The sequence below is a fragment of the Pteropus medius genome, unplaced genomic scaffold (genome assembly GCF_902729225.1).
Source record: "Pteropus medius unplaced genomic scaffold, Ma_sr-lr_union100, whole genome shotgun sequence".
Lineage (NCBI taxonomy): Eukaryota > Metazoa > Chordata > Mammalia > Chiroptera > Pteropodidae > Pteropus > Pteropus medius.
Window position 1 is genome coordinate 5,182,974 of NW_024354911.1, and position 26,380 is coordinate 5,209,353.

The 26,380-nt window shown below is 34.2% G+C and overlaps 1 protein-coding gene across 6 annotated transcripts in view; it reads left to right on the plus strand.

Annotated features, from left to right (window-relative positions):
• Window positions 1-26,380, plus strand: part of MYO9A (myosin IXA) — a 237,897-nt gene that overhangs the window by 98,041 nt on the left and 113,476 nt on the right. For 5 of the 6 annotated variants that reach the window (XM_039856603.1, XM_039856602.1, XM_039856604.1 and 2 more), the window contains one exon: window positions 8,759-8,878. The exons of the other annotated variant lie outside the window; for it this stretch is intronic. In XM_039856603.1, the coding sequence (XP_039712537.1) occupies window positions 8,759-8,878 (120 nt within the window). The remainder of the gene's footprint in view (window positions 1-8,758; window positions 8,879-26,380) is intronic. 6 annotated transcript variants of the gene reach the window in all.

Below are 26,380 nucleotides of genomic sequence, written 5' to 3' on the forward strand. Positions count from 1 at the left end.
TTACTTATATGGCTTTTTGGCATGTGTACTAGCAGTAAAACTTTAAATTCAGGTTTGATATATTGCAAATGAATACATTTATTTGGTAGGTTCTCCTACCAAAAACTAATTTAATTTTTGTTTTTCAGATTTTAATGTGTGCAAACTGTCTTTTATGTATAGGGAGAGTTGTATTTTTTTTTTTTTAGAGCAATACTTTAAACCTGCTTTGCTTTTTACAAAGTTATTTCTAAGAAGTATCTTTGCAAAAAGCTTTAAGGAAAAGTTTTTTTTTTTTTTAATTAAGCTATGTTCTTCTTATGAATGATGAAAATTTAGAAATTGGTAAGTATTCTGCTAAGATGTAACTAAGAGAAGAAACTTTTCTTCTATTTACTATTAAATATGTCTTTTTCCATAAAGATTATTCATATTGTATGCTCCTTTGGCATTTAAAATATTATTTATGGAAACTGGATATATGTTTATAATAATTTATACAAGATATGCAGTGTAATTAAGTGTGATCAATATACTGAGCCTGTATTATCTCTACTTTGATAATTTCTGGATTCTTCTTGTTTTCTAATTTATTTTTACTTTCTCGCCCTCATAGAGCTTTCAAAAAGAATTTCAAAAAATTCTTTTTGAAAACTTTTATTATCACAAAGTGAAGATACCCTGTAACTGCCACCTAGGTTAAGAAAAAGAATATTACCAACACCCTAGAAGTCTCCCTTGGATGAACTTTGAAATTTTACTCTTTATCAAAGAGAAGAAAAAAACTGTAGTTTATTTGCAGTTTTAGGCAATGAGTGAGCAGATATTTTATAGGGAATAATTGTTTGTATTATAGTATATTAGTGTCAGTACCTGCATTAAGCAAGCATTTTTGCTCCCTCCACACTACGCACCACATACTATTTTCTGATGGGTTTGGGATAAAAAGATACCATAAAGTTAGAAATTGTTGCATTGCAAAATGAAAACTACTAGAATAACTGAAAATGGATTAAGTAGTAGATTTATAACATTTATAATGACTATAAATAATATACAAACATAGTGAAACGAGAATTGGAGTTTAAGCAGAAGCAGAATACATGGAAGGCAGAAGGTAACCAAGTTTAGATCTTGAATGAATATAAAGGGTCAAACATAATACTTCTAATGAAGAAAGAAGATGTAGACTGCAGAAGTGCAATATTACTTCTTTTGTGAGTATCAGTGGACCCTTAGCTAATTGTCAACAAATATCCTTATGGCGCTCAAAAAAATTCTGGATTTTCTTACAGAATTCCCTGACATTTTTTTTCTTCATTAAACCAACTGAGCACAAATGAGAAGATCAAATTAAAAACTTCTGTTATTTTTTGTGGACTTCCAAATTAAAGGACACAGTACTATTTTAAGTCCCTTAAATCAAAATTAATTCAGTTTATTCTTTTAAAGAGTAAATTTGTTAAAATTGTGGAGTGTATATTTTGGTGATCAGGAAACCATAACATGTTCTTTGTGGCATCATATAAGTAAGCAGTCTGAGTGAAGCCACATGTTGGCCCTGCTGGGAGATGGAATGAGAAATGGTAATGATTTATCTCGTCAGCAGTGAGATATTGAGGAACAGATATTCCAGTGCTATCATCTACCTTGCTTCTGATTTACTACTCCTGAATAAGAAAGAGCCTAGATGAGAGCACATATAGGGGAGATGATCACTTGACCCTGAATTATACAGTATGTAGATGTGAGTGCAGTAATGCTCTATTTACTTCTTTTGGAGTTACCATCTATGTATACAAAGAGGAATTTTAATCATTCCAAAAAGACTAGATAGAGATGGGGCGTTCAATTGTGGCATTGGGATAAGAAGCAAGAACAAGAGAGTTCAAAGGGCCATTCAGTTTTTTCATTTATCAGTAGAGAAGCTAAACCATTCATATAGTGTCTGCAGATAGAGAGCTTTAATGATTCCCACTTAACCTGTTCCTCTTCCCCACCCCAGTCAGTGGACTCCGTGACTCTAATGTGCTCCCATTTGTTTCTGCAAGTGGGAAAAGGGTTTCAATGACCACGTATTTTCAGAATTGGCCTGGTACTGAAACTGATTTGGATTATCACCAGGAGTCTTATATGTCTACGTAGTGCTCTGTCCACAATTCAGCCCAATATTTAATACAGTTAAGTGGATGTTAACAAACACAACCCTGGTCATTATTTATAAATCACTTCTGTATCAGATACTATAGTGTGGTGGTTAAAGGGTAAGGATTTTATTTTGAATGTCAGTGAAATGATAGAGTAAGGACCTCTGAAAATTCTTTCCATAAAAGTGACAAAAACACTTGCAAAAAGTGTCGGCATAACTTGGTCAGAACTCAGGAAATTCATCAAAGGCTTGCAGTAATTTGGGAAGTGTTTGTACAATGAAAAAAGGCTGAATATTGGTAAAGACAGTGTACTTTGTAGTGTATTGATTTGCAATATTCGCATCCCTCCCTCCCTAGCTACACTGAAATCCACAGGTTGAAGCACAGTCACTAGGGGAAGTAGAAGAGTATTGGAGCTCCTTCAAAGCCCCATCCTCAGAGAATTTTCATTTTTTAGTCTATCAAGTGGTTCCCTGGAAGACCCCTCTTGCAAATGCTTGCCTTAGTGCTTGCCCAGTGCTTAGCCTTTAACCTAGGGTTGATGTCCAAAAACAATCAAAAGGAATTGTTGAATATTAAAACTGCCTGATGCGGTAGATAATAGTTGGGGCAAAAGCTGACCAAAGTGCATAAAAGGAAAAGCTAGAGAATGAAGTATCCATAATGGCTTTGAAAAGTTCCCAAATATTTATGGGAATCTGGATAACCATTAATATGCATAAGGCTGTGTACATGCCCAGGGCTATGGACATACTCAGGAAAGACCTAAGAAGATAATGATCACTCATCTCTGGATAACCTTCAGCTACTTGGTAAGCAAGAGGTGAAAGACAATGCAGACAACTCAGCCTGCTTAGCTGAGTGTTGAAGGTGTGTCCCAACACATACACAGTGACACTTGACAAAGAATGGGAGATTTATTGGTTTCAGGAATATTCAGATATCCATCCACAATCATTAGCTGACCACTAAGCTAACTGAGCAGAGATTTCTGTGGTCACATGTGACAAAGAATACAAACTTTACAAAATCAGTTCAGGAAGTCCTAAACAAATAGCAACAACTACAAGAAACAGCAACAACAATATATCTGGGGAGAAAAGAGAATCTGATTTCCAGAGTTGTCATGTTATATTATTTACAATGTGTGGTTTTCTGCACAAAATAATGAGACATGTAAAGAAACAGGAAAATATTACTCATACACAGGAAAAAGGAATCAATAGAAACTGTCTCTGAGGAAAGTCAGACATTGAACTTAGTACAGTCATTAAGCTATTTTAAATAAGTTCAGAGACCTAAGGCAACCACAGCTAAAGAACTAAAGGAAACTATGAGAACAATGTCTCACCAAATAGAGAGTGTTAATTTATATATAAATTTTGAAGTGGGAAAAAAATACAATGACTGACATGAAAAATTCACTAGAATTCAGCTCCATAATTGAATAGGCAGAAGTCAGAATTGGTGAACTTGAAGACAGATCAGTTGAGATTATCAGATCTAAGAAACAGAAACAAAAAGAATGCAGAAAAATGAACAGAGCTTCTAGACCTGTGGGAAATCAATAAAGCATACTGACTTTAGGGAGTCCAGAAGGAAAGGAGAAAAATGGGTAGCAAGGATATTTATTTTAAGAAATAATGCCCCCCCCCAAAAAAAAAGAAAAGAAAAAAGGAAATAATGGCCCAAACTTGTCATATTTGATGAGAATATTAATATACAAATCCAAGAAGCTCAAAAAGCTCTACAAACTACCAGAAGGGTGAATTCAAAGAGATTCAGATTTAGATATAAATATAATTAAACTGTTCAAAGATAGAGAGTATTAAAAGCTCCCCACAAAGCAAAGCCAGGGGACAGTGACTTCACTGATGAATTTTATCAAATTCTTAAAGAAGAATTCACACCAGTTTTTTTATAAACTCATCCAAAAAAAAATGGAATATGAGGGAATACTTTTATTCTGATTGTGTGTAGCCAGTAGTACCCGGATACCAAACAAGAAGTCACAAAAATGAAAACCACAAACCCAAATTCCTCAACAAAATCCTTGCATACTGAATCCAGCAATATGTAAAAAGTGTTATACGTTATACACCACGACATGGTGGAATTTACCCATGAATGCAAGGTTGTTTTAACTTACAAAAGTCAAATCAATGTAGTACACCACATTAACAGAATAAAAGACAGAAATCACACCATTACCTCAGTAGATACAGAGAAAGCACTTAACAAAAGCCAACACATTTTTGTACTTTTCATTATTAAAAACATTGAACAAAGAAGGAATAGAAGGGGACTTCTTCAGCCAGATAAGGGGATCTATGTTAAACCCAAAGCTTTACATCATACTCGATAGTGAATGAGTAAATGCTTTTCTCCTAAGATCAGAAACAAGACAAAGACGTTTGCTCTCACTGCTTCTATTCAACATTGTCTTGGAGGTTCTGATTAGCTAGGCATGAAAAAGAAATAAAAGAATTCAGATAGGAAAAGGAAGAAACCATTTTGTTTGCAGATGACATATTGTGTATAGAATACCCTTAGGAATCCACCAAAAAACTGTTAGAGCTAATAAATGAGGCCATCAGGGTTGCAGGATACGGAATCAATGTGGAAAATCAGTTGTACTTAGCATGCTAGCAATGCACAACCTGAAAATGAAATTAAGTTGGTGCTCCAATTAGAAGAGCACAAATAAGTATAAAATCTTTAAAAATAAATTTAATTAAAGAATTGTAATTCATATTTTAAATTGAAAAACTTAAAAGAATACCCAAATAAATGGAAAGATTCTATTTTTGTGCATTGGAAGGCTTAAAATAGGTAAGATGGCAATACTTCATTGTCATAACATCAGCTACCTGTATGCAGAAATTGACAAGTTAATCCTAAAATTGATATGTATAGAATCCAGAAATGTAGGAAGAACAAAATTGGAAGACTCACATTTCCTAATTTGGATTAATCAGTAATTCTTCAACATGACACCTAAAGCATAAACAACCAAAGTAAAAATGGATAAATTAACTTCATCAAAATTAAAGACTTTTGTGCCTCAAAGGACACTATTAAGAAAATGAGATGACAACCCACAAATGATAGAAAGGATTTGTAAATCATGTATCTGGTAACTGGTATCTAGAATATACACAGAATTCTTACAATTCAGTAATAAACTAATAACCCAATTAAAAGGGATCTGAAAAGACATTTTTCCATAGAAGATCTGCAAATAGTCAATAAACATGAAAAAATGCTTGACGTCATTTATTAGAGAAATGCAAATTTAAACCATGGTGAGATACCACTTCACATCTAATAGGATGGCTACAACAAAAAAGACAATAACAAATGTTGGTAAGGATGTGGTGAATTTGGAAACTTTATATATTACTTTATATATTACTGGTGGAAATGTAAAATGATGCAGCCACTTTGTAAAACAGCCTCATAGTTAGAATTTATCTAGCACTTCCACTCTATCAAAAAAATATAAAACACGTTCAAACAAAAACTTACACATGATGTTCTTAGCAACATGTTCATAATAGCCAAAGGGTGGCAACAACTCAAATTCCTATTAAGTGGTGAATGAATAAACAAAATGTGTTATATACTTACAATGAAATGTTATTCTGCCTTATAAAGGAATGAAATATTAGTACTTGTTATAACATGGATGAACCTTGAAAGCATTTTGCTAAGTGAAAGAAGTCAGCCACAAAAAGCCACATATTTTATGATTCCATTTATATGAATGGCAAGACGTGATATATCCCTACTGAGTAACATTATTCAGCAATAAAAAGGAACAAACCACTGATACTTGTAATGAATGAGTCACAAAAAATAAATTGAGCAAAAAAGCCAGACATGAAAGAAAACATACTGTATGATTTCATTTAGTTTAAGATTAGGCAAAGTAATATGCTGTAGAGTGATAACAGTATCATAACTTGATTGCCTCTGGGTGAGGTGAGAGTGATATTGACTTGAAGAGGGTAAAATAACTTGCTGAAATGATAGGTTCTATATCTTGATGGAAGATTATGTGGTTGTAAACATTTGTTTAAACCATCAAATTGTATACTTGAGATTGTTGGATTTTACCTTGGTGAAATATACCTTTAAAAAATGGCCCAAGGCCTGGTAGCTGGCATTATAGAAATTGCTATAGGATTAGAGACATGGCTTCAGGTCTGAAAGATATAGTGAAGCTGGAATTAAGCCTCTGTTATGTGGTCAGTAACTTCAAAGAGTTTGTCACTGAAAAGATAATTGCAAAATTCTTTCCTTTGGCCTTGCCAAGAACCTTAGCAATATATGTTAGGCCTTAGGTAATGTTTTCTAAAAAGTCACTAAAAAAGTTACCTCTAAAATAAAATCAGTGTCCCACATCTTCACTATGCATGGGTATGGGGTATGAATTTATGTTGTATGTTTTGTGCATCATCTCAAGATAAGAAATTATTAAAACTAAACCACAAGCTAACATAAGCAAGCATTATATAAACCTCTTTTAAAAATATTCCTTAGAAAATAACCCCTACTGAAAATGTACTTAAAAACCATCTTAGGAAATCAAACCACTTAACAGGGAGTTGGTACACACAGTAAACAAAAGGAATATTATTTTAAGGTTTGGAAATACTGTTTTATATAGTTCGTAAAATAATGTTTAAAATAGAAGGCATAGAAAGCAGAATGAAAGAACAAATGGAATTAAAAAAAAAAACAAAACTAAGGCATAATGGTGAGACACAAAACAGCAACAGATCAAAATTACCCATATCCAAATGGCATTGCCACAATGTATTACATAAAATAGAAAATAGAGTACAGTGGTTGTGGTAAAGTTGAGTGATTTCTTAAAACTAGATAATAATTTAGTGCATTCAATATCCTGAACTTTTTAAACACTTAGAAAACACTTTAATAACATAATCATACTTCTGACTAGCAAGTTATCAAGCTAGCTATTGAGGGGCCTGAAAGTCTGATGATAACTCTTTAAAATTACAATGTAGATGGAGTATGAGTAGAACTCACCAGGTATTTTTTTCCCTCAAATAGTTCTCTTCAACTGATATCTCTCCTCCTTCCCCCAGCTAAGTAAGTATAGGCTAGTTTGAGTATAAGTATTCATTCTCTAAGCAGCCTATCAAGGTGGGGAATTATTGGTAATAATGAGAATAGCATATTTTTTACTGAGGTATCTTTTGACTAAGAAATGACAAGTAACTTGTAAATAGTTGTTTCTTTTTGGAACATTTAACATTTGCAATTATGGGCTCTCCATATTGGATAAATGAGATAATTTTATTAGCTTACATTTTTATTATTGGATAATGAAAATAATTTCAAATTCATTTTCTTTAAAAAAGGATGGTATTTATGTTTATATTATTATCTAATTTTATGGTATCATAAGATTTCATCTCCTTAGCTAAAGTGTAGATGCTTTTTCTCTGGATGTAGAAATCCAGGTTAAGGAGTTATAGATAGACAAAACCATGCTTTGTAATCCTCTTTGAATTGCTCTGCCTCTGTTTAACTTTTTAAAAGATTCTGCCTTGAGAACTATTCATAGATAGTACCTCATTCCTAATTATACAGTAAATTTGCACCAATGGAACTTTAGTTCATTGTTTATGTGTTGCTTAATTTGCCTCTGTTGTTGACTATTCACTTTTGTTTTTTAAAGGAAATGTGCATAAGTTTGAACTTAATGTTCTAACTAACTCTAGAGATAGTTCTATGAGTAAAAGGTACTTAAGTCCTCCTAAACTTAGAAAACCTGTATTTCTCTTTTAAATCAATTTATTGCTAATATTTATGGTACTGAAACTTCTTCTCTTTCCCTTTATTGCTCGAGTGATTCACTGTTTCGGTAGTCCTAATCTGGGGCTTTGGTCCTTACCCAAAAGTGCTCTTTTCCTTTTTCCACCAGTAGTTGATTCTGTTTCACTTTACTAAGCAGTGGTGGTGAGGTGCACATTTTACAGCTTTGTTTTTAGATTTACAAATATAGAAGTGCTGCTGGGTTTTCCTGCTCTTTGGTGCTTTCTTCCTACTCTTCCAACATTGACACACACTTGCTGGAATCCCTACAAGTGTTGTTAATTGCAAAATTTGTGAAAGAATTGTTTAACTTTTGGTAAATTGTTTTGAGTAAACTTCTCTTTGGGATTCATCAACGTTCCTTGCATTGTTGCCAACTATATGCTAATTATATTTCATACTTGATAAAAATGAGTCCGCTAAAAAAAACCCAAAAAAACTAAACCATATAAATAGTTTTTGAAATGTGCTTAGTATTTTAAATTAGACTTTTTGTTGTTGTTCACAAATTAGACATTTTAGTATGGTGTTAACATACAACACCTTGAGTACTAAAGACGACATTTTGAATACGTAAAAAGGACCTTTATTTTTTTTCTGTTGTGTAATTTCCTCAAATTAATTGGAAAAATCATTCACATTTAACTTCTGTTGCTTGGTATATTTTTATATACTCTTAAGATAGTTGGCAGCATTGTCCTTGATTCTCTATTGGTTTGGGCTTATATAATGTCTTTTTCTTTTCTCCATTTTTTTTTGTTTTTCTTTTGCTTCTTAAGGACATGATGATACAGCGCCATGTGCAATTTTGAAAAGTCTGGATAGTTTTAGCTTTCTCCAACACCCAGTCCACCAGAGGAGCTTAGAGATTCTGCAGAGGTGCAAGGAAGAGAAGTACAGTAAGGCTGCAAATCCTGATAAATTCTCTGTCATCATATATCCATTTGGAAATGGACACCAGGAGCATTACACCAGGGTGGGACATAAATTGTATAGGCAATGTGACCTCCATAAGCCTTTGACCAGTTGGTCTCAGGATATTTTCATTGAAACTTCAGTTTTTTTCTCTCGAAAAAGTTGATATTCTTCTTCTTTTAAGCCACATGACTATTTGCCTGTGATCCTTGAGTTAATTGTACTTGGTTATGGACTCTGACTTGTTTTTCATTTTTGGCTTTAAAGTAGCCGAGAATGGGCATAAATGAATAACAATTTTTTTCTCGCCGACTTTTTTTTAAAAGCGTTCTTGAAATCTAATTGAGATAAAGTAAACTGCATGCAAAAGCATAGAGTTTGGTAAGTTTTCACATATATGGACCTGTGAAATCATTACCATAATCAAGATGATTAATATATCCCACACTGCCAGAAGTTTCCTCTGCTCTTTTCTAATTACGGCTAATTTTTATGCTTGCTTATGCTTGAATTTCAAAATCAGCAGTGGAGCTTTTATGTATCATTGGTAAATCCATTTAGTTTGATTGCAGTCCTTCTAGCAGACTTTCCTATGTCTGGTTTAGAGCAAAGATACTACCTTAATGTTTTGGCTTAAGGAAGAATTACAGAATCATAGTGGGTGTTCTTTTTAAAATAAAATAGGTGTGAAAAAATGCCCCAGGTCTCCATTTCCTCCTTATCTATTGGTTATAATTATTCTGCATGAACATGAGTTCTTTTGCTTGTTGTGGGTTTACAGTTATTTGGCTACGCTATAGAGAGAATAAAGGAATACTCAGAATACTTGAAGCCTAACTCAGAAATTTGCATATAATGGACCTAAATTACTTACATATTCTGTTCTCAGCGTTTTACAAATCACCACAGATATACTTTGCTAATTTCACAGTTCTTTGATTGAAATTCCATGAAATTTTAGTATCCAGTTATCAGTGAATATAAGTAGAATTCCTAAAAGCAAATGTTGTGGGGTTTTTTTTTTCCATTCTTACTTTTGCTGTCTTGATATAAATAAGAAAATGTGTGATGTATATTGAAAAATATTTAAAATATTTTCTCAGAACAAAGGTAAGTATTCCATTTAAAAAAGACATCTTTAATTGTTACTCTTAATTATTGCTATTATTTCTAAAAGGTATACAAGTCTTTATTCCAGTTATCCATCTTACTTTTCTAAATCTTTTAATCCATGGGATATTGTTTAAGATAGTCTACAAATCTTTTATGAGAGATTAAATTCTTTTTAACTTTTAAAAAGTTGGAAGTGGTTTATTTGTTTTGTTGATTTTTGTGACTCTCATCCTGACAACCCTGGGCTTGAATGTATTTCAGCTTGGTATATGTGGGTCCAGAATAGGAAGGCACCAATTTTAGCACAGGCTGCATGAGGAAATTGTACATTTGTCTGTGTTCACATGCAAGTTTATTTCTACATTTGTGAAAGTTGGAGCTTTTCCATTATTTTAGGTAGGTTATTCCATTTTCCATTGTAGTACTACCAATAATTAAAATTTTATAATATATAAAATTATAAATTCAAGTTCAGGAGATTTTTTTTTTTTTTTTTAAATGAGGGGACTGCCAGTTTTAGGTAATGGTAAATTAGTGAGGTTACAATGCTAAAACCTGGAAAAATTGATGAGGTTACAATGCTAAAACCTGGAAAAGTTTAAAAACAAACAATTTGAAAGCATTGGAAAAAGACTCAAAGGACTAAAAGACCAAAAAAGGCCAAAAAGAAGCAGAAATCAGAGGAGAGTCATTCATTAAAGTAGTGGGTAAGAATTGTGAATGTGTAGCTTTTTGCACAAAGTACTTTCCAACTCCTGTAACTCCAGAGACGGAAAACCATAACCATACTAGCTTGAGGTGTCAGAGGACAAAGCTGAGGACTGGCAAGCAGCTTGGAATTAGGAGGAAAATCATATGAGAGAGCTACCAAAGGGCTGAAACCCAAAGTTAGAGTATGAATTCTGTCAACCATACCTGGCTGACTGCTTTGAGCGTGCAGGAAAGACTATAGGAGCCCTGTCAAAAGAGCACTGCAAACCAATTGGGAGATAACCTTTGAAAGAGGAAACTGCAGGTTGAGATTTGCAAGTTTGTTGCTTTTTGTATCTGTGTGTAGCTCCTGTGTGGGCAGAGCTGAATATTTACTTCTTTAGTTGGAATTCCATTTAGTAGACAAAAGCAGAAAAATATTTGAAAATATACTGGCTGAAAACTTTTCATGTTCGGTTTAAAAAAACACTAGCTTAGAGATCCAAGAACCGTGACCTCCAAGTAGAGTAAATACAAAAGAAAACCACAACTAGGCATACTATAGGCAATATGCAGAATACCAAAGATAAAGAGAAAATCTTGAAAGAAACTAAGGGAAAGTATGGCATACTAAATACTGGGGAATAATGGTATGATTAACATCTGACTTCTCATTAAAAGCAATACAGGCTGAAAGATATCCAAAAATTATAACTAAAATAAAAGCAAAACAAAACTAAGCCCCAAAACCAAAAAAAAACTTTCCGGCAAAATTTCTATATTTGTAGTTGGAGACCAGACAGGTTAACGATCTGTTAGAAGAAAAATCAACAGTTTTCAAAATCCAGTGTTATTATCCACAATGTCCAATTATCAGTTAGCAAAAGTATCCTTCGAAAATAAAGCCAAAATAGAGATGTTTTCAGATAAACAGAATTTGAGAGAATTTGTCACCATGATACGTATTCTATGTGAAATGGTCATGGAAATTATACAGGCTATAGGGAAATGACACCTCCAGGTGGTAACTGGGATACATAGTAGAGTCTGTAAAGTTTTTCTGCAAAGGGCTATACAGTAAACATTTTAGGTGGTCTGTGTTGAAACAACTCAGTTCTGCTGTGAAAGGAGCCATAGACAATACATAAACAAATGGGCATGGCTATGTTCCAATAAAACTTTATTATATACACTGAAATTTAAATGTCATGTAATTTACACACGTCACAAAAATATTCTTCCATTGATTTTTTTCCTCAAGCATTTAAAAATGTAAAAACCATTCTTAGTTTGCATCCATGTGAAAACATAGTGGGTTTGATTTGGCCCGTGGGCTCCAGTTTACTGATATGTGAATTGTTGGAAGGAATAAAGAAACCAGAAATAATAAATACGTCTAAAAACAAATGAATATACATACTTTTTACTTCCTTCTCTTAATTTCTTTAAAAAAGATATATGACTAAGGTAAAAATTATTATATTTGGATATGAATATTATTACATATGGGAGACTCCATAGTGTAGTAGTCAGCACATCTGCTTTACACGCAGAAGGTCCTGGGTTTGCACCCCAGGTGGAGCCACGGACCATACCCTGGATGCACTAGGTCCTGGGTGGCCAGGTCCCAGGCACACGCCGTGAACATGTGTGAGGAGATGCCCCACCTCCAGTTCTTAAGGGGAAATGGCAACATCCATAGGTCAGGAGTGGAAGTGGGGGTGGGGGAATTAAAGAGGGGGAAAATTATTACATTTTTCTGGTGGATTAAAATGTGTCTACAGATTCTTTGGTACTCCTCCCTTCAGAAGGCATGTGCTATCCTTTATCACTTGCTTCTAACAAATGGAAGGTGGTTGAAGTGACAGTGTGTGTGACCTTTGAGATTAGACATATAAAGTATTGTAGCTCTTTTTCCTTTTTTCATTTCTGGTGCTCCTACCTTTCTGCCATGACTATCCTCGGAGATTTGGTCAGGAGGAAATTAGAGGGGTAGGGGTATATTGGGGTTTGTGGGAGTTTAAACTGCAGCCCCACTTCTGCAAAGGTCAGGAGCCCTGGAAAGGAGAAGGAATAAATTGGTAGGAGGACTAGAAAGAGGGTAGAATAGAAGAATCTCATTTCAATTTGAACTTATACTTTTGAACTTCAATCTAGTTTTGGGACAGTGGAGATTATGATGTTCGAGTGCCTTAATGTCTCTGACCTCAGGCATTAGTATGGTCACACAAATGGTTGAAATTTAAAGTATGTTGTCTGACCAAAATGGAATTAAAATATAAATTAGTAATTTATTTATCTGAGAAACCCTTATATATTTGGAAAATAAACAACAGGTATAAATAACTCATGAGTTACGCAGCTAAAGAAGTGCTTAGAAGAAAATTGATAGCTTTAAATATTTATATTAGAAAAAATAAAGTAAAAAATTAATGGTCTAAGCTTTCACCTTATGAAGCTACAACAGGAAAAACTTATTAGACCCAAAACAACTAGAAGTAAACGATAAAAATAAGAGCTAAATTCAGTGAACAGGAAACAGACCAAAAGTAGAGAAGATCAGTGGAAACCAAAAGCTGGTTTTTCTAAAAGAATAATAAAATTGATAAAATTTGAGCCCAGCACTGTCCAATAGCACATTCTGTGAAGATGGAAATGTTTTCCAACTATGCTGTCCAAAACTGTGGATATTAGCCACATGTGGCCTTTAAGTCCCTGAAATTAAAAAAAAAACAAAAACAAAAAAAGCAAAAAAACCCCCCCCGAAGCTCTAATTAAATCACCTTAAATTTGAATGGCCACATATGGCTAGTGACTGCTGAATTGGAAAGTGCAGTTCCAGCCATTCTGATCAAGGAACATGAGTGAAGAACAAAGCTATTATCTGGAATGAAAGAGTAGACACAGTTGTATATGGTACAGACATCAAAGATTGAGGAAAAATTATGAACATTATGCCAATAAATTCAACAGATGAAATGGACAAGGTCATTGAATGTCAACAAGTCATCTAACTGGACCCAAGGAAAAATAGAAAATCCGATTAGTCTTATATCTATTAATGATGTTGGATTTATAACTAAACTCTCCCCACATACAAGCACAAAAAAGTTCAGACCCAGGTAGCTTCAGTAGTGAATTTTATTTAAGGAATATTTAATTAAGAAAGGAGTAATACCAGTTCTCATCTCCTTCAGAAAATATAGAAGTGAGGAGTACTATATAAATCATATCATGAGGTCAGTATTATTACTCAAATACCAAAACAAGACAAAAATGTTATAGGAAAACTCAGACCAATATTCTTCACTATGATTGTTGTAAAAATCCTGAATAAGAGCACATAGAATTCAGGAATATATTAAAGGATAATATATGATAATTAAGTAGAATTTATTGTAGGAATGTAAGATTGGTTGATAATAGAAAATCAATCAATATACCTTACCATATTAACCATCTAAAAAAGAAAAAAAACACAATTAGTTCAGTAGATGGATAAAAAGAGTTTGTCACAATTCTATACCCATTTCTATATAAAAACTTAGCAGCCTAGGACTAGAAGGCAGCTTTTTCAACTTTGTAGAGAATACACATGAAAATCCTACAGCACATTTCACACTTAGTGGTGAAAGATTGAATACTTCTTTCCTGACCTTGAGAACAAGGCAAAGATGGCTGCTTTTTCCACTCAGTTCAACATCATACTAGAGGTCGTAGTACAATAAGGTAACAAAAAGAAATAAAATGTACATAAGATTGAAAAGGAAAATGTAGGCAGCATGATCATCTACATAGAAAGTGCTAGGAGTTTAAAAAATGCTCTTCAATCTAAAATGAATTTAACAATCTCACAAGATACCAGGTATATATATGAAATCAAACTGAAATATTCTAGCCATGAATACTCAGAAAGTGAAATTTATAAATTCTGTTTCTACAGCTATGACAGCCAGCCTCCTAGATATTCCCCAGTTAGTCCGATCTCCTGGTATTCACAACCTTGTTTAGTTTCCTCCCACATTTTACCAGTGTTGGTTTATGTGACCTATAAGACATGGCAGAAGCAATAGCATGCCATTTCTGATATTAAGTTATGAAAGATTGCAGTTTCCATGTTAGGCACTTTCTTGCTTGTTAGCTTTCTCTCTGATCATTGAGAGTAGCAAACTGCCATTTGTTAGTAGCTCTATTAAAAATCCCACTGAAGCCTCTAGTCAACAGGCAGTAAGGCTTGTCACCAATGACATGAGTGACCTTAGAAGCAGATCCTTCAGTTCCATTCCAGTCTTGAGATTACTGCAGCCTTGGTCGGCAGCTTGAATACAACCTCATGAGAGACTTCGTCAGAACTAACTGGCTAAGCAGCTCTTGAAACCTGTTACTTTAGAAACTCTGTGATATGATAACTATTTGTTGTTCTTAAGTACTAGGTTTTGGAGCAACTTAATATGCAATGGACAATAATATAACATACCCAAACATGAAATACTTAGGGATAAATTTAACAAAATATGTGTTAGACCACTGTACAACTGAGAGAAAATTAAAAATACCTCAATAGATGAACATAAATACATGTTTTTGTAGTTCTGAGATATCTGTTCTCCCATAAATGGATCTATAGATTGGATATAATCCCAGTGAATATCACAGCAGATTTTTTGGTAGAAATTCACAAACTGATTACTTATTTATATAGAAATGTGGATACCTAGAATGACCAAAATAATTTTGAAAGAACAAAGCTGGAGAACTTACACTGTATGATTTCAAGACTAAAATCACGACGTTGTTCTCTTAGTGTAAGGATCAGAAGATCAATAGAACCAAAGAAAGAGCCCAGGAATGGATCAACACACTCATGGTCAATTGATTTTCTGCAGAGGTGCTAAGATAATTCAGTGGGGTAAAATATGTAGTCTTTTAAACAAATGGCACTGGAACAACTCTGTAGCCATGCATTGTAAGAGAAGTTTGACCCTTTATATTATACATAAAAATTAAGTCAAAATGTAAAGAGTAAAACTTAAATTTGTGGAAAAAACCTGAGAGAAAAATTTTTGCAATCTTGGGACAAAGATTTCTTAGATGGGGCATAAGAGCATGAACTATAAAAGGAAAAAACATGACAAAATCAGAGGTTCACTAAAATTGAAAACTTCTGCTTTTAAAAAGATATTGTTAAGAAAACAAAAAGTATACCACAGCTGGGAAACAGTATTTGTAATAATTTATAATACTGATAACTGATAATGGGCATGAAAACAAAATATAAAAATACTCCTGCAATAATAAGACAAATGGCCAAAGATTCGAGTATATACTTCCAAAAAGAAGATACGTGAGTGATCCATAGACTCATGAAAGATTATCAGGCTTTATTAGTCATTGGGGAAATGCAAATTATAATCACAATGAGGTCACATTAACACCTTGAATCATGGCTAAATTTTAAGTTGATAAAACTAATGACAAGGATGTGGAGCAACTAAAATGCTTATATACTCTATTGGCAATGTAAAATAGTACAATTATTTTGGAAAACAATTTGTCAATTTTTTATAAATGTGAAGCATATATTTTCCATATATTCCGTTAATTTCATTGAGATATTTACCTGAGAGAAACATATTTACACAAAGACTTTTATTAATCTCCAATGTATTATGCTGACAAACCCTACACAAAAGAGGGCGTACTGTTTTATTCCATTTAAGCCAAATTCTAAAAAATGCAAACCAGTCCATGTGGACAATTAGTGGTTACCTTAACCCAGGAGGGTATATGGGGGATTGTCTAAAAAATGACATAAGGGATCTTTTGAGGATGATGTAAAAGTTCTGTATCTTCTTTTTATGGTGGTTTTTGTCTAAACTTATTCAACTGTATTCTTAAAAGGCATATATTCTACTATAAATAAGTTTTACCCCAATAACATTTAATTACATTTCATGAAGCCTAACATAAGTCACAGACATATATACCTTGAAGAGAATATTTTTCATGGAATGAAGAATGTCAAATTTTTTTTAATGATACATGACCAGAATTTCTGTTTGAGAATGGTAGGTAGAAACCAATGCTAGTATGTATTTCAGTGAAGCCAACAGGGAAGGCAGGGAGCTATATTTCTCTTGAATTAGTAAAATATGGATATTTATCAAATTTAAGATATCAATATGGGTAAATAAACATGAATATGTACATGATAGACAACTACAATAATAACAAAAGTGGAATCTTATCTTTTAATGAAACATAAGAAACCTTTATCAAATCCAAACTAAGAAGGGGAAAATGAGTTTAAAGAAAAATAAATGGAAAATATGAAGTAAAATACAAGAAACAAGTACTATTTAAAATTAATAAAAATAGATTAACCTTACCAATTAAAATCTCAAAATGAATTTTTCAGAAAGTTTAAATATAAGATTTTTAAAATGATGACAGTAAAAGAATGGACAAAGATATACCAGGCAAAGATGAGCAATGACAGTAAATAAAGATAGTAATCTGAACAGATCTTTACCAGTAGAACTTATGAAAAGATTTAGTGGAGAAAGACAGAAGCTGAACTCACTGGAAAGTTTTGAGATCTGATAAAGAAATTGGTATATGTGTGTAAATCTAAACGATTTGTAAAACAGTAATAATGTCTAATTCACTTGATTAATGGGAAGAAAATAAGGGGAAAGTAAGTATTGGGTAACAACAGCTGTTATAGGAACGGAATGATGAGAATCAAAGCATTAGAAGGTTTTTATACTCTTCAGGAAAAGAAAATACAGAATTTAGTTTAGAATTCATGAATATGTTCAAAATTCAAGGATTATCAAAGAAGAGACTATATCTAACTTAGGAAACAAAAGAACCTATATAAAGAAAATACTTCGGTAGAAGTGTGGATAAAATTATACAATAATTAGGGTAAATAAAAGGCATAAAATAAAAAGGCAGAAAAAAATTCCAGATATATCATGATAGTAATAAATTAAAATCATCCAAAGTAAACAGTTAAGAAATTATGCAATTATGAAAAATAAAATTAAGCTCTACGATGTTTATAAGAGACAAGCCTAAAACATATGAACCCAACAAGATTAAAAAGAAAGTATCGGAGTAAAGCTGTATCAGAAAATTTATTCTTGCTCTCTTGTACATTTTCCCATGTCCTTTAGGTGACTCTTATTAAGATTTCCATTACTGTAAATGAGTTTTGCTTTTTCTAAAAATTTTACAGAAATGGAACCATACACTATATATTCTTTTGTGTTCTGATTGTTATGCAACATGATATACATATTTATCTGTGTCGTTCCATGTATTAGTAATTTGTTACTGGCTTTTATTCCATTGTGTATACAAACAGACACATATACAATTATATATATATATATATATATATATATACACACACACACACACACACACACACACACACACACACACACACAGAGCTTTGTGTTTCTCATTTGTTTCTTGGTGGATATAAGGATTGTATACTGTTTCGAGCTATTGTGAGGGACCCTGCTGTAAACATTATTGTTTGAGTCATTTTGTGTACATATATCTTCTTTTCTTTTTTGGATATTGAAGTTTCCAATTGGGATAGATTGCATCAACTGATCTTTTTCTAAATAATTTTTTTTTAAATAATTTTTTTAAAATAATTTTTTAAATTAGAGTTAACATACAGTACTACATTAGTTTCAGGTATAAAACATAGCGATTAGATATTTATACAACTTACGAAGTGATCTAGCCATCTGACACCATATATAGTTATTACAATATTATTGACCGTATGCCTTATGCTGTATTTTACATCTCCATGACTGTTTTGTAACTACCAATTTGTACTTCTTAATCCCTTTTACTGTTTTCACCCATTCCCTTCAACACCCCTCCCATCTGGCAGCCATCAAAATGTTATCCGTATCTATGAGTTTGTTTCTCCTTTGTTTGTTCATTTATTTTGTTAGGGCATTACATTTCTCCGAGTTATTCCACTCAGCACAATACCTTCTAGGTCCATCCATGTTGTTGTAGATGGCAAGATTTTATTCTTTTGTATGACTAATGTTCCATTATATGTATACATATACATATATACATACATATATAGATACACACACACACATATGTACTGTTTCTTTATCCATTTAGCCATTGATGTGGAGCCAAGTTGCCTCCATATCTTGATTATTGTAAATAATGCTGCAATGAACATATGGATTCACATGCCCCTTCGAAGTAGTGTTTTGGGTTCCTTCGGATAAATACCCAGAAGTGGAATTGTAGAGTCCTTCTTTATTTCTTGCTATGGCCTTTGTTTTAAAAGTTTATTTTGTCTGGTATAGTATTGCTTCCTAACTTTTTTTTTTGTTTCCATTTTTATACATTATCTTTTCTATCCTTTTACTTTCAGTCTGTGTCTTTCAATGTGAAGTGTCTGTAGGTAGCATATGTAGGAGTTTTGTTTTTTTATCCAGTTAGTCACCCTGTCTTTTGCTTGGAGCATTTAATTAGTTTACATTTAAAGTAATTATTGCTAGGTATGTTGTTATTGCCATTTTATTATTCATATTTTTGATCTTTTTTCCCCTTCTTTTTAAAGGAGTCCCATTAACATTTCTTGTAATACTGGTTTGGTGATGATGAACTCCTTTAGCTTTTTCTTGTCTGAGAAGCTCCTTTTTCGTCTTTTGGTTCTAAATGATAACTTTGCTGGATAGAATAATCTTGGTTGTAGGTCCTTGCTTTACATCACTTTGAATATTCCATGCCAGTCCCTTCTGGCCTGCAAAGTTTCTGTTGAAAAATCAGCTGACATTCTTAAGGGAGTACCATTGTAAGAAACAAGCTGCCTTTCTCTTCTTGCTTTTAAGAGTCTCTCTTTGTCTTTAACCTTTCGCATTTTAATTATGATGTGTCTCAGTGTGGGCCTCTTTGGTTTCATCTTTTTTTGGGACTCTGCACTTCTTAGACTCATGTCTACTTCCTCTGCCAGGTTAGAGGGAAATTTTCCATCATTCTTTCTTTAAATAAGTTTTCAGTTTTTTGCAGTCCTTTTCCTTCTGATACCCCTATGATGCAAATGTTGGTACACTTGATGTTGTCTTAGAGGCCCCTTAAACTATCCTAATTTTTTTGGATTTTTTTTTTTTTTTTTTGCTGTTCTTCCCCGATTAATTAAATGGAAAAGTTTATTCATATCATATCTTTAGGAAAAGGATAATTTTTTTAATTTTAATTTTTCAATTAGTGTTGACATTCAATATTATTTTATATTAGTTTCAGGTGTATAGCATAGTGGTTAGACACATATAATTTACAGAGTGATCACCCCGATTAGTCTAGTACCCACCTGGCACTATGCATAGTTATTACAATATTTATTCCCTATGCTGTACTTCATATCCCTTGACTATTTTGTAACTACTAATTTGTACTTCTTAATCCTTTTACCTTTTTCACCCAGCTCTCCAACCCCCATCTGACAATCATTAGTTTGTTCTTTGTATCTATGCATCTGATTTTGTTTTGTTTGTTCATTTATTCTGTTCTTTAGATTCCGCATATAAGTGAAGTCATACGGTATTTGTCTTTCTCTGTCTGACTTATTTCCCTTAGCATAATACTCTCCTGGTCCATACATATTATTGCAAATGGTAAGATTTTATTATTTTTATGGCTGTGTAATATGTGTGTGTGTGTGTGTGTGTGGATCGATCACATTTTCTTTATCCAGTCGTCTATTGATGGGCACTTAGATTACTTCCATATCTTGGTTATTGTAAAATAGTGCTTCTTTTTATTGTTCTGATAATGTGATTTCTGCTACCTTATCTTTTAAATTGTTAAGTCCTCTGCTTTATCTAATCTACTGTCGATTCCCTATAATGTATTCTTTATTTCAGTTATTGTATTTTTCATTTCCAACTGGTTCTTTTTTATGTTTTCTATCTTCATTTTTATGTTTCCTTTCTCTGCTGAAGTTCTTACTGAGATCATCGAGCATCCTTATAACCATGTTTTGAGCTCTGCATCTGGTAGGTTGCTTGTCTTTATTTTGTTTAGTTCTTTTTGTGGAGCTTTGTTCTGTTCTTTCATTTGGGACATGTTTCTTTGTCTTCCCATTTTAGCTGCCTCCCTGTTTTTGTTTCTGTGTATTATATAGAGTCTTTATGGCTCCTGGTCTTAGTAAGTTGGCCTATGTAGTAGGTGTCCTGTGGGGCCCAGTGGTGCAGTTCCCTGGTCACATATGCTGGGTCTTCCAGGTTTGTCTCATGTGTGTTATATGTGCCCTCCTGTTGTAGTTGAGTCTTGGTTGCTGTTGGCACGTCAGTGAGAGGGATTGAACCTCAGGCTGATTGATTGTGAGGACTGGGTTTGACTACAGTGGGGGAGCTGTTATGCAGGGGCTGACCTTATAGAGCTGGATTCGTTTTAGTAGGGCTCTAGTGCTTGCCCAGTTTGATGTTTGGCTGTGTTGTTTGTGGAGGTGGTTGAGTGGTGCTCTATTGTAGTCCGAAGTTGGCCACAAGGTGTGTTGATTCTGGGTCGTCTGTAGGGGCTCTGTTGCTGGCCAAGGTCAGCCACTGCCTGTGCCCTGCCTGGGGCCACTTGGTATGAACTACAAAGTGATCTGTAGATGGTTGCCACTTGCTTTGGGCTTAGAGGTTCGTAAGAGAAGCTAAGCTGCATACCAAGGCTGGCTGCTGTTAGTGCTGGGCTTAGGGCTGCTTAGCATGAGATATTTAGTCAGATGCTGCTTGTTTGGGGTTTTTGAATGTTTGAAAGATGTTTGGAGGGTCAGCTGCATAAGCCAAGACAGGCCATTTGTATGGAAAAGCCACTGGTAGCATCTTGGGTAGGCCTGCAAGTTGGGTGAGGCAGGATCTCAGGGAATCCCTAGGGTAGGGTGAAGGGTATTAGCTAGGTTGTTGGAGACTCAGATATGGCATGCTGAACTGGGGGCAGCGGGGTAGGACTCAACAAAGTAACAGTGCTTCTTCCAGCACTTCTGTCTGGGAGAAAGCTGTCCCTCCCATCCCTCTCCCTGAAGCCAGACAATTCTGTTTCTCCTTGTATGTCCCTGACCTTTCGAGCTGTTACTCCAGTGTTGGGGCTCAGAACGAGTGAGTCCATCAGCGAGTAAGTCAGTGCATGGACCATTTAAGAGGAATGCTTGTGACTCCAGCAGCCCTGTGTCTTACTCAGCCACAATCTCTGCTGGTCTTCACAGCCAGAAGTTGTGAGGACTCTCTCCCTGGCACCAGAACCTAAGGCTGGGGAGTCTAGTGTGGTGCTCATACCCTTTACCCCTTGGGAGGACCTTCTCAACCGAGATCCTTCCTGAATTTTAACCACCACACATGGGTGTGGGACCGGCCCCTTTATCGTCTCTGCCTCTCTTACTTGTCTCCATGCTGCTTCTTCTGTATGTCCTTAGTTGTAGGACTTCTGTTCAGCTAGACTTCAGGCGATTCTCAATGATAATTGTTCTGTAGTTTAGTTGTAATTTTGATGTGATCGTGAGAGGAAGCAAGCATATAGTTTACCTACTCTGCCATCCTGCCAGGAAGTTGCCCTGTGTATTTTTTTCCTGAGTTTTTTTTTACGATAAATTCAGATGTCATCCTTTTGTGTTGAATGAACCTTTTTTTCTTCTGGCCGCTTCAAGATTTTCTCTTTATTTTTTTGATTTTCAGCAATTTGTGATGTCCCTAAATATTTATATTTAACCTATTTGGGATTTGCTTCACCTTTTTTACCTATGTTTCATTGTTTTTTATCAAATTTTAGTCCAATACTTTTTCAACAGATTATTCTGCTGCAGTTTTTCTTTTCTTTCTTAGACACCAATGATATGTTCTTAGAATATTTGATATTGTCTCATAGATTCCTTATACTCTGTTCATTTCTATTTTTTCTTCAGATTGGATCATTTTTATTTATCTGATTTCAAGTTCATTACGATGTTTCAAGTCTCCTCTTAAACCCATAGAATGAATTTTTAATTTCAGAATTTTTCAGTTTTTAGTTCCAGAATATTCATTTGGTTTCCTATTTATTTTCCATTTCTTTCCTGAGATTTTTTTAATCTGTTGACTTAGTAAGACCATCTTAAGTCATTGAGCATTATGATAGCTATTTTAAAGTCTTTCTATGATAATTCCAACAAGTGGGTAACATTGGGATCTGATGTTGTTAGAATGGGATCAGACATGTGCACCAGGCTTCATTTTCTAATTGGAGTGATCATTTGCAAGTATTCAGTATATTATTCCTTATGGCTTTTTGTTGTTATTTGTTTATGCATTCACATAGGGTTTTTTTCCCCCAGCTTTATTGAAACGTATTAGACAATTAGTTACTTGTATTTACATTGTACATATCAATGAGTTTTTTTTCAATTAAAATGCCATCCAATAGTATATTCATTTCAGTTGTATAACATAGTGATCAGAGATCCACATAACTCACAAAGTGATCACCCCACTAAATCTGGTACCCCTTTTCCCTTACATATTTATTACATTATTAACCATCTTCCCCATGCTATGCTGTACTTCTCCATGTCTATTCTGCTACTAACTCTTTGCCTTATTTTGCCATCCCCCAACACCCTTCCTATCTAGTAGCCCTCAAAATATTCTCTGTATCTATGAGTTTATTTCCGTTTTTGTTGTCATTTATTTTATTCTTTAGATTCCACGTGTACGTGGAATCATGTGATGTTTGTTTTCTCTGACTTATTTCATTCAGCTCCTTAAATTATATTTTAGTTTTGGCTTCTTTATCTTGCCTTTGTGATTGCGTGTCCTTGGCTTTCCCGTCCTCTATATCGGTGGTTTGATCCTCTTCTTTATCTACTCTGTTGATTCTCTCTAGTATACTCTGCATTTCAGATAATGTGTTCTTCATTTCTGACTGGTGCTGTTTTATAATTTCCATTTTCATTTCTTTATTTTTTATCTCTTTGTTAAAGTTCTCACTGAGTTCATTCATGTACACTTTCCCTAAGTTCATTGAGCATCTTTATAACCAGTATTTTGAACTCTGCATCTATTAGCTTGCCTTACTCCATTATTCCTGGATCGCTATGCTGTTCTCTCATATGGTTTCTGCTTCTTTATCTTTTCATTTTGGCTGTCTTTCTGTGTCTGTCTGTATGTACTAAGAAAGCTCCTACATCTCTTGGTCTTACTAGTGCATTTTTGTGCAGTAGGTGTCCATTGGCACAGTCCTGAGAGGAGTTCAGCTGCAAGCCAAGTTTAGCCTCATTCTGCGCCCCTCGGGGCCACTTGTTAAAATTCAGCAAGCAATCACAGATGCTGTGCTTTTAGTTGCCTCAAGAAACCACACCAGGACCCGAGGCCGGCTGGTACCAGTGTGAGTCTTGTTGCTGCTCTGCAAGGAGCACCAGGCTCCCCAAGGACACACGTAGATGATATTTGGGTGGGACTGCATGTTTGGGGAGGCGGAGTTTCAGGGAATCCTCTGTCTGGGTAGAGTGACGTCTGTTATCCAGTTTGACAACATCTCAACTCTGGCCCTGCTGTATCCGCACACTGGGAGGGGGTGGGTTCAACAGAGGAACGATGGATACAGCCGGCACGTCTGTGAGTGGAAAGCCTTGCCTCTGTCCTTTGCTCTACAACTCGGTGTTCCTCTGTAAGCCCCTGGTGTCCCCCCACCCCCCCGCCAAGCAGCTGACTCTGTACTTGTGCTCAGAGTGGGCAGGTCTGTTACTGTGAAAGTCCACTTGCGGACACAGCCCCTTTTAGAGGCATCTGCAGCTGCTGCCGGCCTCCGCCTCTGTCCCACTCAGCTGCTGGGGACTGGGCAGCCTTGCATTTTTGTCCCCTCCTGCCTTTTCTACCATTGCAGGTTGATTAATTATTTCCCTAGTTGTAGTACTTCTGTTCGTCTAGGTCCCAGGTGACTGCTTGCTGTTCGCTTCGTGTTTCTGTCACAACTTTGATTTGGTTGCAAGAGTGTTGAACAAAGCTTCTATCATACACGCCATTGTTTTTTTCCTTATAACTTTTTAATGTTTAAAATATTTAATAATTGATGTTAAAATCATTACGTAGAGGGAAATAAGAAAGTCAAATAACGTGCATAAAAGAGCCACCCTAAAAGAAACACCCTATCATGTTTTCAAGGAAGATACAACCAGAAAGAGAAGAAAGTTCTCTATGAGTATTTTAAAGTGTAGAAGAATCTAAGAACATGAATTCAGTAAAGCAGTAGTACAAATCTGAGGCTATAAAATATCATTATGATATTGAAAATAGGTATTAGGCTATTAAAAGAAGCAGGTATAAAGCAATACCTGTACAAGCTCAAGAAATAGAGGAAACAGCTGAAAATTTAATGACTAATATTGAGAAAAAGCCTGAGATAATTATGTTTCAATACACAGAAGTAAAGAATGGATATGATAGAAAATGGTAATTTGTCATAGGGAATTTAGTGTCTATGACTTAGGAACTGAGTAAATGAAAATGCAGTCAGATATATAAGAAAATGAAGTTGTTCAAAGTTTTATCTGAATTTGTTGATCTCAAGACATATTTCCAGTAACAGTTTTTATGTGTGTGTGGACATGTGTCTTCAGTTTTTTTAAGTACATACTTAGGAGTGGAATTGTTGGGTCATATGGTAACTAATTTTCGATGAACTGCTGGACTGTTTTACAAAGTGACTGTTATTTCATATTCAGCAGTGTTTAAAAGGTTCTATTTTTTTCATGTCCTTGCCAACACTTGTACTGTCTTTTTTATTATAGGTATCCTAGTTGGTGTGAACTGGTACCTCTTTGTAGTTTGTTTTGCATTTCTCTGATGACTAATGATGTTGAACATCTTTTCATGTGCTTATCATTCATTTGCATGTCTTTGGAAAAATATTCACATCTTTTGTTCATTTTTAAAATTTGATTGTCCTTTTTCAGTTGCAAGAGTTGTTTTTATATTTAGATTCAAATTCATTATCAGATATTTAATTTGCAGACATTTTCTACCATTCTTTGGATTGTCTTTTTGCTTTGTTGATACACAGTGTCCTTTCAATCATGAGAGTTTTAAATTGTGATAATGTCCAGTTTATCCATAGTTTTCTTTGGTCGTTTGTGTTTTTTGATGGCATACCTAAGTAGTACTGCCTAATCCAATATCAGAAAGATTTACTTCTTTGTTTTCTCTTTTCTTTTTAAAAAATTTTTTTAGAGGGAATAAGATTTTTATTTTTATTTATATTTTTAAACTAGGTTTTATTTATTTATTTACTTACCTACTTACTTTTTCTTTTTCTTTTTTAAATTTTTATTATGGTGACATTGGTTAACAAAATCCAGTAAGCTTCAGGTGTATAATTCAACAGTAAGGCATATATATACATTGCATTGTGTACTTCTTTGTTTTCTTTTAAGTGTTACAGTTTTATCACTTTAATGTTGGTCTTTGATTCAACTTCATTATTTTGCATGTGGGTATCTAGTTTTCCTGGCACTATTTGTTGAAAAGATTTTTTTCTATTGAATTCTGTTAGCACCTTTGTCAAAATTAAGTTGGTGATAAATGTAAGGATTTATTTCCGTACTCTTAGTTCCCTACATTGATCTATTTGTCTCTTGTTATTCTGGTACCATATTGTCTCAGTTACTTTGC